Raw genomic sequence first — 13647 nt, forward strand, 5'->3', positions numbered from 1 at the left:
GGCATTTTCCCTGCACTGCTTTTCTCTTCCTGCCTCAAGCAAAGCAATTACCACTTCACCTCATGGCCAGAGGCGCTGGCAATGTGAAGCAGAGCTATTACAACTTGGAAGGAAAGACACCAAGGGACAGTGAGTAAATCAGGAGGGTGGCGAAGTTCCCCACCAGGCAGCCTTCCGCCCACCCTCCGCTTGGAGGCCACACCATAACGGAAATGGCCCCGGCTGCATCAGGACAGCAGACAGAGCGGCTGCTGTCGCCATCCCCTCCTACCCCCAGCCCCCAGAAATGATGGGAAACCCATCTTCAAAAAATCCTCAAGCATGTCAGGAAAGCAAGGAGCACTGTTTGTATACCAGAAACCATGAGCAATCATAAAAAATGAAAGGCAGACTTTTATTCTTCTTGAAAAGGGAAACCACAACTCAGAATGCACAGGGAAGGAAGCTGCTAAAAAAGGAGGAAGGGGATTCAGAGGGGCCAAACCAGGGGTGCCAGCCATGTGAACAGGAGGGGGCCAGATGCTTGGACCACATCTGCACAGAGAGGTGTTGTCAGCCAGGAGGACTGGAAGCCCAGCAGTTGGGCTTGTGACCCAAAACCAAGAGTCACAAAACTCAACTCTAAAAAGAACTTACACATGAGGAAACAGAGTTACTACAGCAGACAGAATAACATTTTTAGAATATATATAATAAATAGCCTCAGATAGCCTCATCTTGTTAAAAAAAGAGATGATAGATTTCATCACCAAAATGAAAAAACTCAACATAGAAGCCACACACCACAATGGATATAGCAGAGAAGGAATCTGTGAGCTGGAAAACTGAGCCAAAGAACCTTTCCAGAATCGCTACGTGAGCTCCTGTGCACTTGAAATGTTGGCTGGTTTGAATGTGAGACGTGCTGTAAGTGTAAAATATATACCAGATTTGAAGACTTAGTGAGGAAGACGAATGAGGAAGAGGAGGAGAAGGAGGAAGAAAATTTATCTTATACGTCTTTTAAAAAAAAATACGAATTACATATTGAAATGATATTTTGGATACACTGGGTTAAATAAAATAAATTAGAGTGGATTTATTGGGTTCTTTTACTTTTTTTTTTAAAGTAGGCTCCACACGCAGCATGGAGCCCAACGCAGAGCTTGAACTCATGACCCTGAGATCAAGACCTGAGCTGAGATGAAGAGTCGGACACTTAACCAACTGAGCCACCCAGGCTCCCTCTTTTTACTTTTTTAATTTGACTACTAGAGAATGAAACTTCCTAGGTGGCTTGAGTTCCATGCCTACCGGACGGCACTGCAAAAGGATGGCGGGAGTATGCCAAGTTACGATGTGGGAGACAGATCTGAATGAGTCAGCATGTTTCTCCTTGCAGGAGGAGAGGAAGAAGGGAGGGAAAGAAACACAGAGACAGCAGAGGAAGAATGTCCAGGACTGAATAAATACATCCATGAGGTCTTCTGATTGGAAAGAGCCAGTGATGTTGAAAGGAAGTGTTCCCACGAAGGTGGGAACGAGACAAAGATGACTGATCATCACCATTTAACACTGTCCTGAGGTTCTCGTCAATGCAAGAGCACAACAAAAAAAGCAAAGCAAGAGACATTTTCTGCTGGCAGGTGAAATGACTGCCTGTATGCTCTCCCCCGCCGCTCCCCTCTCAAAAGGCCTGGCGCCAGCAGGCCTTCTCCACGTTCCAAGCCGGGGATACATTCTCCAGCCTCCAAGGCCTGGGTAAAAGTCGGACCTATCCGCACCTGCTCCTTCCCTGTAATGACCCATGAAGAGCTAAGCTGCGCAGCAAGAGAACCGGGAACACATCGCTCACCGGGGCCGTGGGAAGGGGGCTTACCTACGGATGGCATTGGCGAACTCGGCAGCCAGCTCACTGTCGCTACACGTTGTCCTTAGTTCAGCCAGTGAGAGAGCTGGGGAGGCGGCATCAGCACATTCCTGAGGACGGCAGACACATTCTGGTTAGCCCTGGAGCCAAGCCTGACAGCACCTTGGAGGCGCAAGGCAGCTCTGCCCACTTCTTTGGACCTTTGTAAACTGGCTGGTGGGCCCCGGGGATTCCCGGCGTGCTCTGAGCTCTCCCCACACACGTTCTCCCACTGAGCCATCGTGGTGACCCTTTGAGGCAGATACTGTCTTTATGCCCATTTACCAAGGAGAAAACTAAGGTACAGAGAAGTTATGCTGCCCTGAGCCATCAGCTAGGACAGGGTGGTATCAGGATTCAAACCTAGGTCAGCTGGCTACACATCTGAGCTCTTCACCACTGGGTTAAGCCTCTTGTGATTCATAAAAGACAAGTGGGAAATGCACCTGAGTGTCCTTGCCCCTCTCCCAACCCACTTCCTGGGAGAAAACCAATCTTCTCTAAATTTAGGAGCTTTAGTGGGTACAGTATAATCATCTAGAAAACCCAGGAAAAAAGGAAGACAGATGTGCACCCTGTGTGTGTGTATGTGTGTGTGTGTGTGTGTGTGTGTGTGTGTGTGAGAGAGAGAGAGAGAGAGGTGGGTGCAGGTGGAGCCTGACACAGGGCTTCCAGCAGGCCTCCATCTCACCACCCTGAGATCATGACCTGACCCCAAATCAAGTCAGACGCTTAACGGACTGAGCCACAGACGACCGCCCCCCTTTTTAATTGAAGTTAGTTGACCATTAGTTTCAGTTGTGACCCTCAGACAGGAATTTTGATGTCATGTAAATCCAATCCTCTCCTTTTACAGATGAGGCAGCATGAGGGCCCGAACTCCTAAGTCCTAAACTGAGCTCGGATCCTTGTACAGCAGCCCTCGTGCCCCTCTGAGCAGACGGAGGGCAGAAGCTGTGCTGCGGAACTGGGGGCCCGGGAGGCGCTCATGGGACCACCTGCTCAGCAGACTCCTACAGTCCACCACAACCCACACTTGAGACCAAAAAGCCCGCGGCCTGTCGCAGGGGACAGAATGTCAGCGGAAAGGTGTATTGCGATGGGATGTACGAAGTGAGTGCCCCAGTCCAGATGACAGGAGGGCACAGGGTCTCCATTAGCCCCCTCCAGCGCAGGACCACACCCGGGGGGTCCTGCCGCAGCAGCCCCGCCAGCCTCCCGACACCTCTCTGCCTGCAGACCCAGGCCCCCAATGCCAGCCCCTAGGATCCGCTGCGATTCCACTACGCTGTGTATCAGCTCCCACATGATGACATTTCCTAAGAGTCCTTAAAGACAGGGGCGGCTCTGTCTCACCCGGTGCCTCTCCGTGAACATGTGCGGTAGTGTCTGTTGCATACAGACAGCAGCTGCAAAACCCGAAGGCGGCCCGGATCACACTTGGGATGCAGCCTGCTGGCTGGAGGGAAGTTTTAGAGCAAGCACAGCACCCACCCTGTGGAGCCAGAGTGGATGCGCTAGCTCCCAGCCTTGCCTGCCACCTGTTTCTATAAAGGCCTGCAGGCTAAGCACTGTCTTCTATTTTTAAAACTCATGAAGAAAAGACTATTTCGTGATGTGTACACATTATATGAAATTTCAGTGTCCGTGAAGGAAGTGTTATTAGAACACAGCCCACACCCCTTTGTGTCTACACTGTGTCTGCTTTCACACTACAGTTCTAGAACGGCCCGGTTCCGTACTCGCAGAGGAGTCTGTGTGACCTGAAGACCGTAAGATAATGACTTGTGGCTTCTTCACAGTTTGGCGACCCCTCCTACGGACTGTCCGCCTCATCTACCGACCAACAAGGCTAAATGGACAGCCCAGAAGGAAGATTGCATTGAAATAGTAAATGGATCTGATATTTAAAGACAAGATAATCAGCTTACAATAATTTCATTACCTAAACACAAGGTACTCTTATAAAGCCTCTTACTTGAAGGTAAAAAAAGTAAAAATAAAAATAAAGCCATCTGGCCTTTTCCCTTAGATTTCTGTACTTCGAAGCCATTCCACACAACACAGTGTCTCCCTCAGTCAAAATAAACACCAAGAACTGGGGGAAATGCTCAGCTCGCGGGCCTTCTGGCAAGAACCTGGTAGGTCCGTTTCCACCACACCCTAGGAGCACACTGGCGAACGCCGGCGCTCTCTCAGCTCTGTCCCAGAGTGACTGGTAACAGACTCAAACGGCTGTACAAGGATTTTTAAGGTGTTGGTGTGGAAGGGGAGACCCCATTTTCTTAAGCCCCAGATATTATCACATGAAACTCTTTGTAGGCTGCTGTCCACCCAGACTCCACTCCACAGGCAGTGGGCAGATGGTTTCACAGGGCCTCTCCCGGTGACCTCTCCTAGGCCCAGACGGGTGCATGTCCTCCCCCGGTAGCATTTATTAGGAACGGAAAGTACAATGCAGAACAAAGAACTTCAGTATCCTGGCATGAGGCATGTAATTCTTTAGGGTCTGGAGTATTTTTTTTCTCCCGTGCAATATCTGGAATAATTCTGAGATACAGTATGATGGAATGAGCTTGGATTCTAGAGAAAAAGACTTCTGGGCTCATGGGAGTGTGAGTTTGCCAGATGATATCACCTGTCAGCCCACGCTCTGTGACATCCTATGTGTGAGCCGGGGCCTGCCTTCCTCCTCCTCTGCCTCAGAGGCTTCCTGCTTCCCCCCTCCCCGACGGCAGAAATGCCAACAGAAGCTGAGGTGGCAACACGGATGAGGGGAGGAGGGCCATTAGTCAAATTCGGTTTAAATCCTGATGCTGCCATTTATTAGCTGCGAGACCCCCTCGCTTGTGAGCCTCGTTTCCCTCATGTAAATGGGGTTGCCTACTCCTTCCTCAGCGCTGAGATTTATAGGAGGCCAACAAATGCAACGATCAGTGCAGATGTGACCAAGAGGCCACAGGCGATGGTTGCTGTGCCAGGCGGGGGAGCCAAGGAGGCGGCCCAGTGTCAGAGCCCTGGGCGACAGCACCGATCCCTCCCCTGATCAGACTGTGGCATGGGAAAATGCTGTAACTAGTACCTAAAGTGCAGTTTTTTTTAAAGAGTGGATTTGGTTTCTTTGCTCTCAAAATGTTACCTTCTTTAAGATCTCTGGAAAGGCTTGCAGTTCCCATGCAAATAAGGAAACTGAGGCTGTGGGGCAGGGAGGGGGCGGTGGAGACTGGGTGGGCGGTAAGGCTGGGGCTGGGGGGTCCCCGCAACCCTGCTCCTACCTTGCCGGGCTTGTCCTTGCCGCCGCTGCTGGTGGAGCTCAGGGACCGCGTGCACTGCTCCTTCTGTTCCTCCACCTCGGACTTCAGGTGCTCGATGTGCACCAGGTAGGCCTGCTCCTGGGCCTCCCGCGTGCTCAGCTTCAGCTCCAGGGCCTTCTTCTCCTTCTCCAGGAGGTAGAGCTGGGCCTTCAGCTCGGCCATCTCCTCCTGCGGAGCACAGAGGGTGCGAGGCACCCACGCTGTGGGAGCAGGCCCAGGCATGGGAAAGCAGGCCAGCGACGAGGGTGTCCGAGGCTGTGAGCCGCACGCCTGCGGTGGAGTTACCCCTTCACAGCCTGGACAAGATGACCGGGAGGAGACAAGCCAGCTGTCTCCGCCAGCTGAAGGACTGATGTGTGGACAAAGCCATGGGCTTTGTCACTCTATGGACCGGGACAGAGATAAATGAAGGGGAGTTACAGGCAAACAGATTTTGGTTCACTGTAAGAAAAACCTTTCAAACAACTGGAACACACCCCGCCCCCACCACCACTCCAGGCACCCCCTCAATGGGCACACCTGTCTCTGTTGAAAACCAGGTTTCTGGCATGCATCGGCCATGCTCCATCAGTCAAAGAGGTTGTGAAGGAGGGTCGTCCACATGAGGCTGGGTCTGACTAGCTCCCTTCCAATTCCCATTACCTTCTCCATTTTCCATGGCCCCAACCCACATATTCAATCCTCCCTTGGCACCTCACAGCTGAAGCCTTCTCATCTTTTGCCATCAGAAGCAGGATTCTGAAGGTTCTGGCAACACTGCATACTGAGCTAATGGGGCCAGTCACACCCAGAACAAACACAAATGCAAGCTTGAAAGAAGGAGAGATGAATCCATGGGTGCCAGAAATGAAGAAGGAACTCTGCCCAAGAAGAAAGGCAAGGTGGCCATGATACAGGCCAACAGAGGTTTCAGACCAATATGGAGGCCCTAGGACCTGGGCTTCTGGCACCTGTGCTAAGGGCAGGGCAGAGAGCCAGAACAGAGACCCCCTACATGGGCCAGGACTCTCAAAGTGCTGCCTAGAGTAAAAGACTAGAAGATTTCCTTTTTGGAGATGTGGTGAGGAAACTTAGCCATCAGGGTCTGGGTGGGAAAAGTGAAAAGAGCCTCTTTTGAGGAATCAGAGCCACATACTTGTCAATATGTAGATGTGAAACAGGAATCTAAGCCAAGAATGTAACAGAAACTAGCCCTAAACCTCTGACCTTGGAAGCACTTTGCTTCCAAGCTGGCTTATCGTGTCCCACTCACTCAGCTCTGACCCTGACTTCTTTTCCCTCTGGGGACTCCTCACGCAACCATGGCTGTTTTCTCCTCTCAGGGCCCATGAGCCAGGTCATGGGTCCCAACAGATCCATGCACAGAACCACTCTGTAGGGACGTCTACAACCCAGGACCCACAAGACTCCGTAGAAGACACAATCTCCACCAAAGATGAGCTGGTATGCATGCCCTCCCCTCAACCCACACAAAGAGAAAATGGAAAACAAATCACGTGAGACAGAATCAGCATTTATGAGAACCACAGATAACAGATGAAACACTAGAAAATAAATATTTAAAATGAAGAGAGGAAGAAGGGTCATAATGGAAGGATAGGATAGTCAAAAAAGAAGATTGGATTTGAAAAGGAACCAAGGTAGATCATCTAGAAATGAAAAGGTGTTTACTAAAGATCATGTACAAGAAGTGAAAAACCCAGAACACTTGAGTTTCTCCGCAACTGTATCCTAGAATGAAATGGTGAAATCCAAAATAACATGCTGCTTGTGGGTTTGGAATGGGTGCGCACATCCCCGTGAGCACACTGTGTAGGGGAAGGGAGAGGGCTCTGATGTTTATCCTTCAGAAACCTCACAGGAAGGGACCGAAGCCGGAACACCAGCAATGGCTGCCTCTGGCTCATATTATGGGTTCTCTCCCAGCTTTTCGTAATTTCTGTTCATTTTTTTAATTTTATTTGAGAGAGAGAGAGAGAGAGAGAGGAAGAAGAGGGGAGAGGGATAGAGAGAATCTTAAGCAGGCTCCACGCCCAGCAGAGAGCCCGATGCAGGGCTCGATCTCACAACCCTGAGATCACGACCCGAGGCAAAATCAAAAGTCGGAAGCTTAACGGATTGAGCCACCCGGATGCCCCATTTCTGCTCTTTTAGACAATTTCTATGATATATACACATTTTGTTTTCAATAGCAAAGGGAATATTTTATTCCACCAAAAATGTCTTTCCTGGCCAGAGTAACCGGGAATTTATCACACATGCTGGCTTGACTATAAAAAGGAAATCCTTAGTCTTTGGCCAAATGAAACATGATGATGGAACACATCACAAAAGGGCAGCCTCACAGCTCATGCTGCAGGGTGCAAAGGCCCACAAACAGGTCTCCTGACTGGGGGAAAAGGCACTGTGATGATGGACCCAATGCCCGGCTCATGGGCCCTGGGAGGAGAAATCAGCCACGGTTGCGTGAGGAGTCCCCAGAGGGAAAAGAAGTCACGGTCAGAGCTGAGTGAGTGGGACACGATGAGCCAGCTTGGAAGCAAAGTGCTGATTCCTAATCTGCTGTCACTGCCCAAAGTCTTCCCAGGATTCAGCCAGACTCAAGATTGAGCAGCTGCCAAGGACAGGGACACATTGAGCAAGTGACCCGAGCATGTTGGGTTGACCATGCTGGCAGCTCCTCTTTCCAGAGGTGAGTTAAGGAGAGAGGGGCCTGCTCTCTTGCAGGGACAGTGCTGGTTCCAACAGGAGACACCACTTACGAGCTACTGATTCAGCACTTCCTCGACCACCTGGCCCAACGGACCTGCCTCTGGTTCCTAAGCTGGCTTCTGTCCCTGAGAGCCCCTCGTGTCTCAACACCTGGGGTCCAGAGACACTGCAGAATCCAAGGCTGTGCAAATCAGGCCTTTGTGCACAGGAGAGTGGAGTTTGGAGAGCAGGCTTGGGGACATGGCTCCCAGCTCCTACTCCCCACGTTAGGGGGCCCGGACCTGCAGGAGCAGGCCTTACAAGCGCCCACCTCTGCCCCAGGCCTGCTGAAGGCTGGTTGCAGCCCTGCAGGACCATGCTCCTGGCAAGTGATTATTCTGTTTCCACTCCAGCTGGGTGCACACAATCCAACACACTCTGGCCTGAACCTGCTGGGTTCTCGCAGACCCCACAGGTAAGGACAGTCCCCTCCAAACCTGCCTTCACTTCCAACACCAGCCACGAGTATTGGGGTGGGGGGGTCCCCGGGCCACTTGCACTTCTCACCAACTCAGGGGCGTGCACAACCCACTCGGAATCAACGACTCGCTCGGCTCAGGAGTGCGCTGTACTTAGGATTAGGGTTTTACCACAGGGGGTGCACACGGGGGCCCTGGAAGAGCGCTGCATGCAGATCTTTCCTGAGCCTTGGTGCCCAGGGATCTTCCTGGGGTTTCATTACTGGGCACAGTGGAGAAAATCACTGGCCACACAGGGAACTCAATCTGTAGCCCTCCTCCCCTCCCTGGAGGTCAAGGGGCTCAAAGTCCCACCCGATAATCACAGGCTCCATTCTTCCAGGGACAGCCCCAGTGCTGGTTTCGGCCCCCACCAAACCAGGAGTGGTCTCATTAGCATAAAAAAGCTCAGGAAATTCCAAGGGTCTGGGGAGCTCTCAGCGGGAGCTGGGAACCCAGAGCAGATATTGCTGTCTTCTGAGAAAGCACTCGGCAGAGGAAGGCCCCGTGCTTAGCGCCCCTGGCCAGAGCCATGCAAAAGTGCGTCCTGCGGAAGGGATGGCAGTGTAACCACTCCCCGATGACGGGCACTAGCTGTCCAAGAAAGCTCCCCCCCGCCCCAAGTTTCCAGATGCCAGCAGAGAATTCAGCCTGTCGGCCAGTGAGCAACCCCAGATCTCATCAGGAAACACGGCTGTGAACGGCACTGGTCAACTTCCCTGGAGGGCGTCAGGACCCCCGCGGGCTCCCCGTGGCACAGCAGGGAAAAGGGCATCAGGACACAGGGGCTCCAGTCCAAGTGCTGCACCTTTCCGCGCCCCGCCCTCCCCTACTCCCCATTAACATCAGCATCCACCCTGGAAGCACCTTAAGCTCCTAGAGAGGAGAGGTCCTTTTCCGGGGACAGGGGCTGCTCCCCCCTCTAGGGATCTGATCTGGCTTCTCGTGGAGAATGAGGTTTTGCAGAGCGGAGCTGAGACACCCCTCCGGGGTCATGTCCAGCCCCCGGGACCCCCGACACACTGAAACTAGTCCTATCTATAAATGAGGCTCTGGCTGTCCTCCAGCGGGAGGTGACTGAACCCAGACGGGGTCGACTGGTCATCATCACTGACCTGCTGTCAGAGGGCCTTCTCCCGTCTCCCCGTGAGGACACGGCAGTGCACGGGCCCAGGGCTGCGTCGGGCCCCACCCCCACGCTACCTTCATGGCCATCAGCTCCTGCATCAGCACGGCGTTTTCCAGATCCAGCCGCTGGCTGTCCCCGCGGGGCTTCACGTCGTAGCTGAGGGGGTCGATGTGGATGCTCTCCAGCTCCAGCATGGTCAGCTTGACTGCGGCCCTGTCATTCCGGAGCTGCTGGATGTAATCCTTCAGCCTCTGCTCGTCTTCTTTGGTGAACTCCGTGTCACAGCTGCTGGCCGTGGAGCTAGTTGTGCTGAGGAGGCGGAGAAACCCTCTCGCGGTTCCAGCCACCGTGAGCGGGTCCTGTTCCTGACGCCTTTCCAGCCACCCCCCTCCCCCGTCTCCCCAGCAGCGGCCCGCGGTAACCCCTCCCACGCACCACCAGAAGAGAAAAGCATTCTTCGTGCCGTGGGACACTTAGATAGCCCCTTTGAGGAGAGACATCAGTCTGAAGAATAACAGAAATGCTTATGACCCCCTTTACCACAACATGTGGACCCTAAAAATGAATTCTAAGGAAATAACCCCACAGAAGCAACAAGATAGACGCTTTGTGGCACAGCAGATGTAGTTAATTATGGTACATTCCCAAAGGGGGGAAGCTATATGGACATCACAGTAATAATTTACGACACGGTGGAACCATTGTAAACGGAGAAATTGGACAAAAGTGGTATTTGATTACAAAACAGGCGCACATGTGGGCCGGACTTACAAAAAAGGAGCATGTGAAGGAACAAAGTTGAAGAACGAAATACCTATGGTGTGATGCCCTGACACGTGTGTGTACATGAACCTATTCGCCTGTGCAAACACACGTCCCCTCGGGGCAGGAGCGGGAGTGTGTGGTGGAAGAGGGGGAGAGGGGTACCACGCAATAAGCCCCCCCCACGTGTGCTGCTACCGTGACAACCTCGGAAGCAGGGCACCCCCCCATCCCGCCCCCACCCCCGCCATTCCTCCTGCATCGCGGCTGACTATACTGTCCACCACAGGGACTCAGGTCTGCCCGTGGGGCCCTGGGAGGCCTGTGCTGAATGGGGACAACTGCCACACCTGAGGAGCACTTAGGATGAACCCTGAGAACATGGCGGCCCCTGAAGGTTTCTGTATGACCCAGGCCACCACGCAAGGGTGAGCCCTGCCAGGAAACTTGAGGCTCTGGCTCTTAAGACGGCGCTTTTCCCGGCAGTGGGCAGGCTGCCCCCACTGGCTCAGAATGAGGCCCACTACACCCTGGCAGTCCTCAAGCAGTTGAGGCCGGTGTGGATCCAGTTTCTCTGGACCTACACTGGACCCAACAACACTTGACACAGCCCTCAAGGCTCTGGCCTTGGAAAGATGGCACAAAAACAAGCAGGGGCCCACTGAACTTTCATCAAAACAGGCCAGGTTGACATTATCATCTCATCACAGATTTGGTGACGGAGGCTCAGGGACATTAGGCGGCTTGCCGGGTCATGAGACTGGACACTGGTACACTTGGACTTGGGCCACTGTCTTCTCATTCCTCAGCCCCATCCTCCCAAGCCTCCCGGTGCTAGAAGCTGGTCCAGGAGCAACGAGTGGTCTCCACAGGCTGCTGGCTGCTGGGGGCCCAGGCCTGCCCTCCTCACCTCACCCTGGAACAGGGGTAACAGGCCCGGGACCCCAACTCAGCAGATGCAATTGCCCCATAACCTAGGTGTGACCAAGGGCCATTCCACTCTTACGTGTGACGCATTACCTAAAAGACAGGGCTTCTGCAGACACAAGGGTGAGGAGAGGGGATGAGCTGGAGCTCCACCACTCAGCTGACTGTGCACAGGAGGAAGACAACATCCTAGGGCTTGGGTGATCTTCAAGTCAGAGAACTCCCGCTAGGACTGCAAGTTCCTGAGCACCACAGACTGGGGCTGCTCTCCCACCCCACCCTCTTCACCCCATCAGGACAGGTAGGATGTATCTTGCAGAGGAAGGGAGCAAGATCAGCCTGGCCAACATACAACACCTCCTTACAGGTTCTGATGGTTCATTTCATGCAGCAACGGGGCTGGGCTACAGTGCCCAGGTGCTTGGCCAAACACCCATCTAGATGTCACTGTGAAGGTATTTTTTTTAAAGCTGTAATTAACATTTATTTATTTATTTAAGAGAGCGTGAGTGTGTGTGGGGGGGGGAGGGACAGAGGGAGAGGGAGAGTCTCCAGCAGTCTCCCTGCTGAGCAAGGAGCCTGACGCAGGGCTTGATCCCATGACCCTGAGATCATGACCTGAGCCAAAATCAAGAGTCGGATGCTCAAGCGACTGAGCCACCGAGGCGCCCTGAGATGTGATTAACACTTAAATCAGATGCTAAGTAAAGCAGACTACCTTCCAGGATATAGGTAGGTCTCGTCCAATCAGTTGAAAGCCTTAAGAGAAAAGACTGAGGTCCCCCAAGAAAGAAATTCTGCCTCCGGACAGCCTTCAGATTCAAGACTGCTACATCAAGCCTTCCTTGGGTCTCCAGCCAGTGTGCCTGCCCTGTAGATTTAGGACTTGCCAGTCCCCATAATCGTATGAGCCAATTCCTTAAAATTAGTCACTCTTTTCCTATATATACATACCACCACCTCTACCCCTATTGGTCTTGTTTCTCTGGAGAACCCTAATACAGAGGTGCTACCTTGACCTGTAACCCAAGCATCTTCACCACTTGGTAGATTTACAGGTAGCATGACTCAACCTCCCTGGGCCTACTTCCTCATCTGTAGTGTTTAGAACAGTGCCTAGCATGCAGTAAGCACTCAATAAATGTAGTTATCATTCAATTAAGTGATACTGGAGGACCACTATGAGGTACTCTTCTAGGCCCTAGAAAAATCTCCGCTCTCATGGAACTCATTCTAATAGGGGAGGCAAACAAGTAAAATACACAGTACATCAGACTGTGAGAAGTACTGCGGAGAAAAATGAAGCAGTTATGGGGAGTACAAAGAGAAGATGGGATTATTTTTTGCAGCAAAATTTGGAGGAAGAGTGATCCAGGCAGAGGACACGGCGAATGCAAAGGCCCTGAGGCAGTGAGCGTGGCCAGCACGAATGAGACTGTGGCTGAGTTAGAGTCAGTTAAGGGAGAGGGAGAGGGGAGAGGTCAGAGAGGAGGTTGTTGGGGGGGGGGGGGCGCAGAGGGGGCAGGGAGCCAGGTCATGTCAGGTTTTATAAGGGTTGTGTCTTTTTCTCTAGAATTAGAACGGAAGCCACTGGAGGGTTTGTAACAGGGGTGATGTGATCTGCCTTACCCCTTGATAGGCTCCCTCTGGCTACTGGGCTGAGGAGAGATGCAGGGAGGCAAGGGCAGAGGCAGGGAGACCCATTCTGGGCTATCTCGACAATCCCGGTAAGAGATGGTGGAAGCTTGGAGTGCAGGAAGGAGGATACAGTTATGCTGATCAATCACCATTCCTGTGTTTTCTCAGGCTGCATTTTAAAAAAAGGACGAGAAGGAAGAAGCAGCAGCACCCTCTGGCTGGAACACTTCAGGTGCCAGTTTCATAAAGAAATGAAGCAGCTCAGGCAAAGCGAACAAGCTAACAGTAGCCCCAGCAGAGGGCGCTGGGGAGGCTGGTGGGACTTCTGAGCTCGGGGGACTTCTCTGGAACCAAGGTCCCTCCCTCAGCATCTCTGTGCTTTGCAGTAAAGCACTGCCCGCCCCCAGCCGGGGGGGTGGGAGGGGGGGTGGAAGGGAGCTGGGGGGGGGTAGGCATGCCTGGAACAAAACCATTCAAGTAGGACTCAGCGCTCACCTCCGCGGACCGTCAACACGGACGCGGAGGGACAGACGTCTCAATGTCCCACAGACAAATGAGCAACAAGACAAAAGCCAACCGCAGCGCGGCATTGTTGGCACAGCATGCCACAGGGCTGAGAGTGGGGCTGCGCTCGCAGGCGCGGGTGTCCGCACCACGTGGCGCGGGACAGCATTAACACCTCTCTTCCAGGGAGCCAGGAGGGGGCTTCAAGTATGAAATCCTCTCCCGGGGAGCTGGGGCTCCCGACCGGAGGCTTACTTTACAACCCCCGTCCTTCCT

At 52.9% G+C, this 13647-nt stretch overlaps 1 protein-coding gene across 3 annotated transcripts in view; it reads right to left on the reverse strand.

Annotated features, from left to right (window-relative positions):
- MCC (MCC regulator of Wnt signaling pathway) overlaps positions 1 to 13647 on the reverse strand; it is a 388904-nt gene that overhangs the window by 13344 nt on the left and 361913 nt on the right. For all 3 annotated transcript variants that reach the window (XM_028102838.2, XM_088023429.1, XM_028102839.2), the window contains 3 exons: positions 9615 to 9849; positions 5164 to 5370; positions 1859 to 1959 (listed from right to left, as the gene is read on the reverse strand). In XM_028102838.2, the coding sequence (XP_027958639.1) occupies positions 1859 to 1959; positions 5164 to 5370; positions 9615 to 9849 (543 nt within the window). The remainder of the gene's footprint in view (positions 1 to 1858; positions 1960 to 5163; positions 5371 to 9614; positions 9850 to 13647) is intronic.

This window comes from Eumetopias jubatus, unplaced genomic scaffold (assembly GCF_037043125.1).
Source record: "Eumetopias jubatus isolate StellerSeaLion01/CBP00866 unplaced genomic scaffold, mEumJub1_p1.0 scaffold_5, whole genome shotgun sequence".
Lineage (NCBI taxonomy): Eukaryota > Metazoa > Chordata > Mammalia > Carnivora > Otariidae > Eumetopias > Eumetopias jubatus.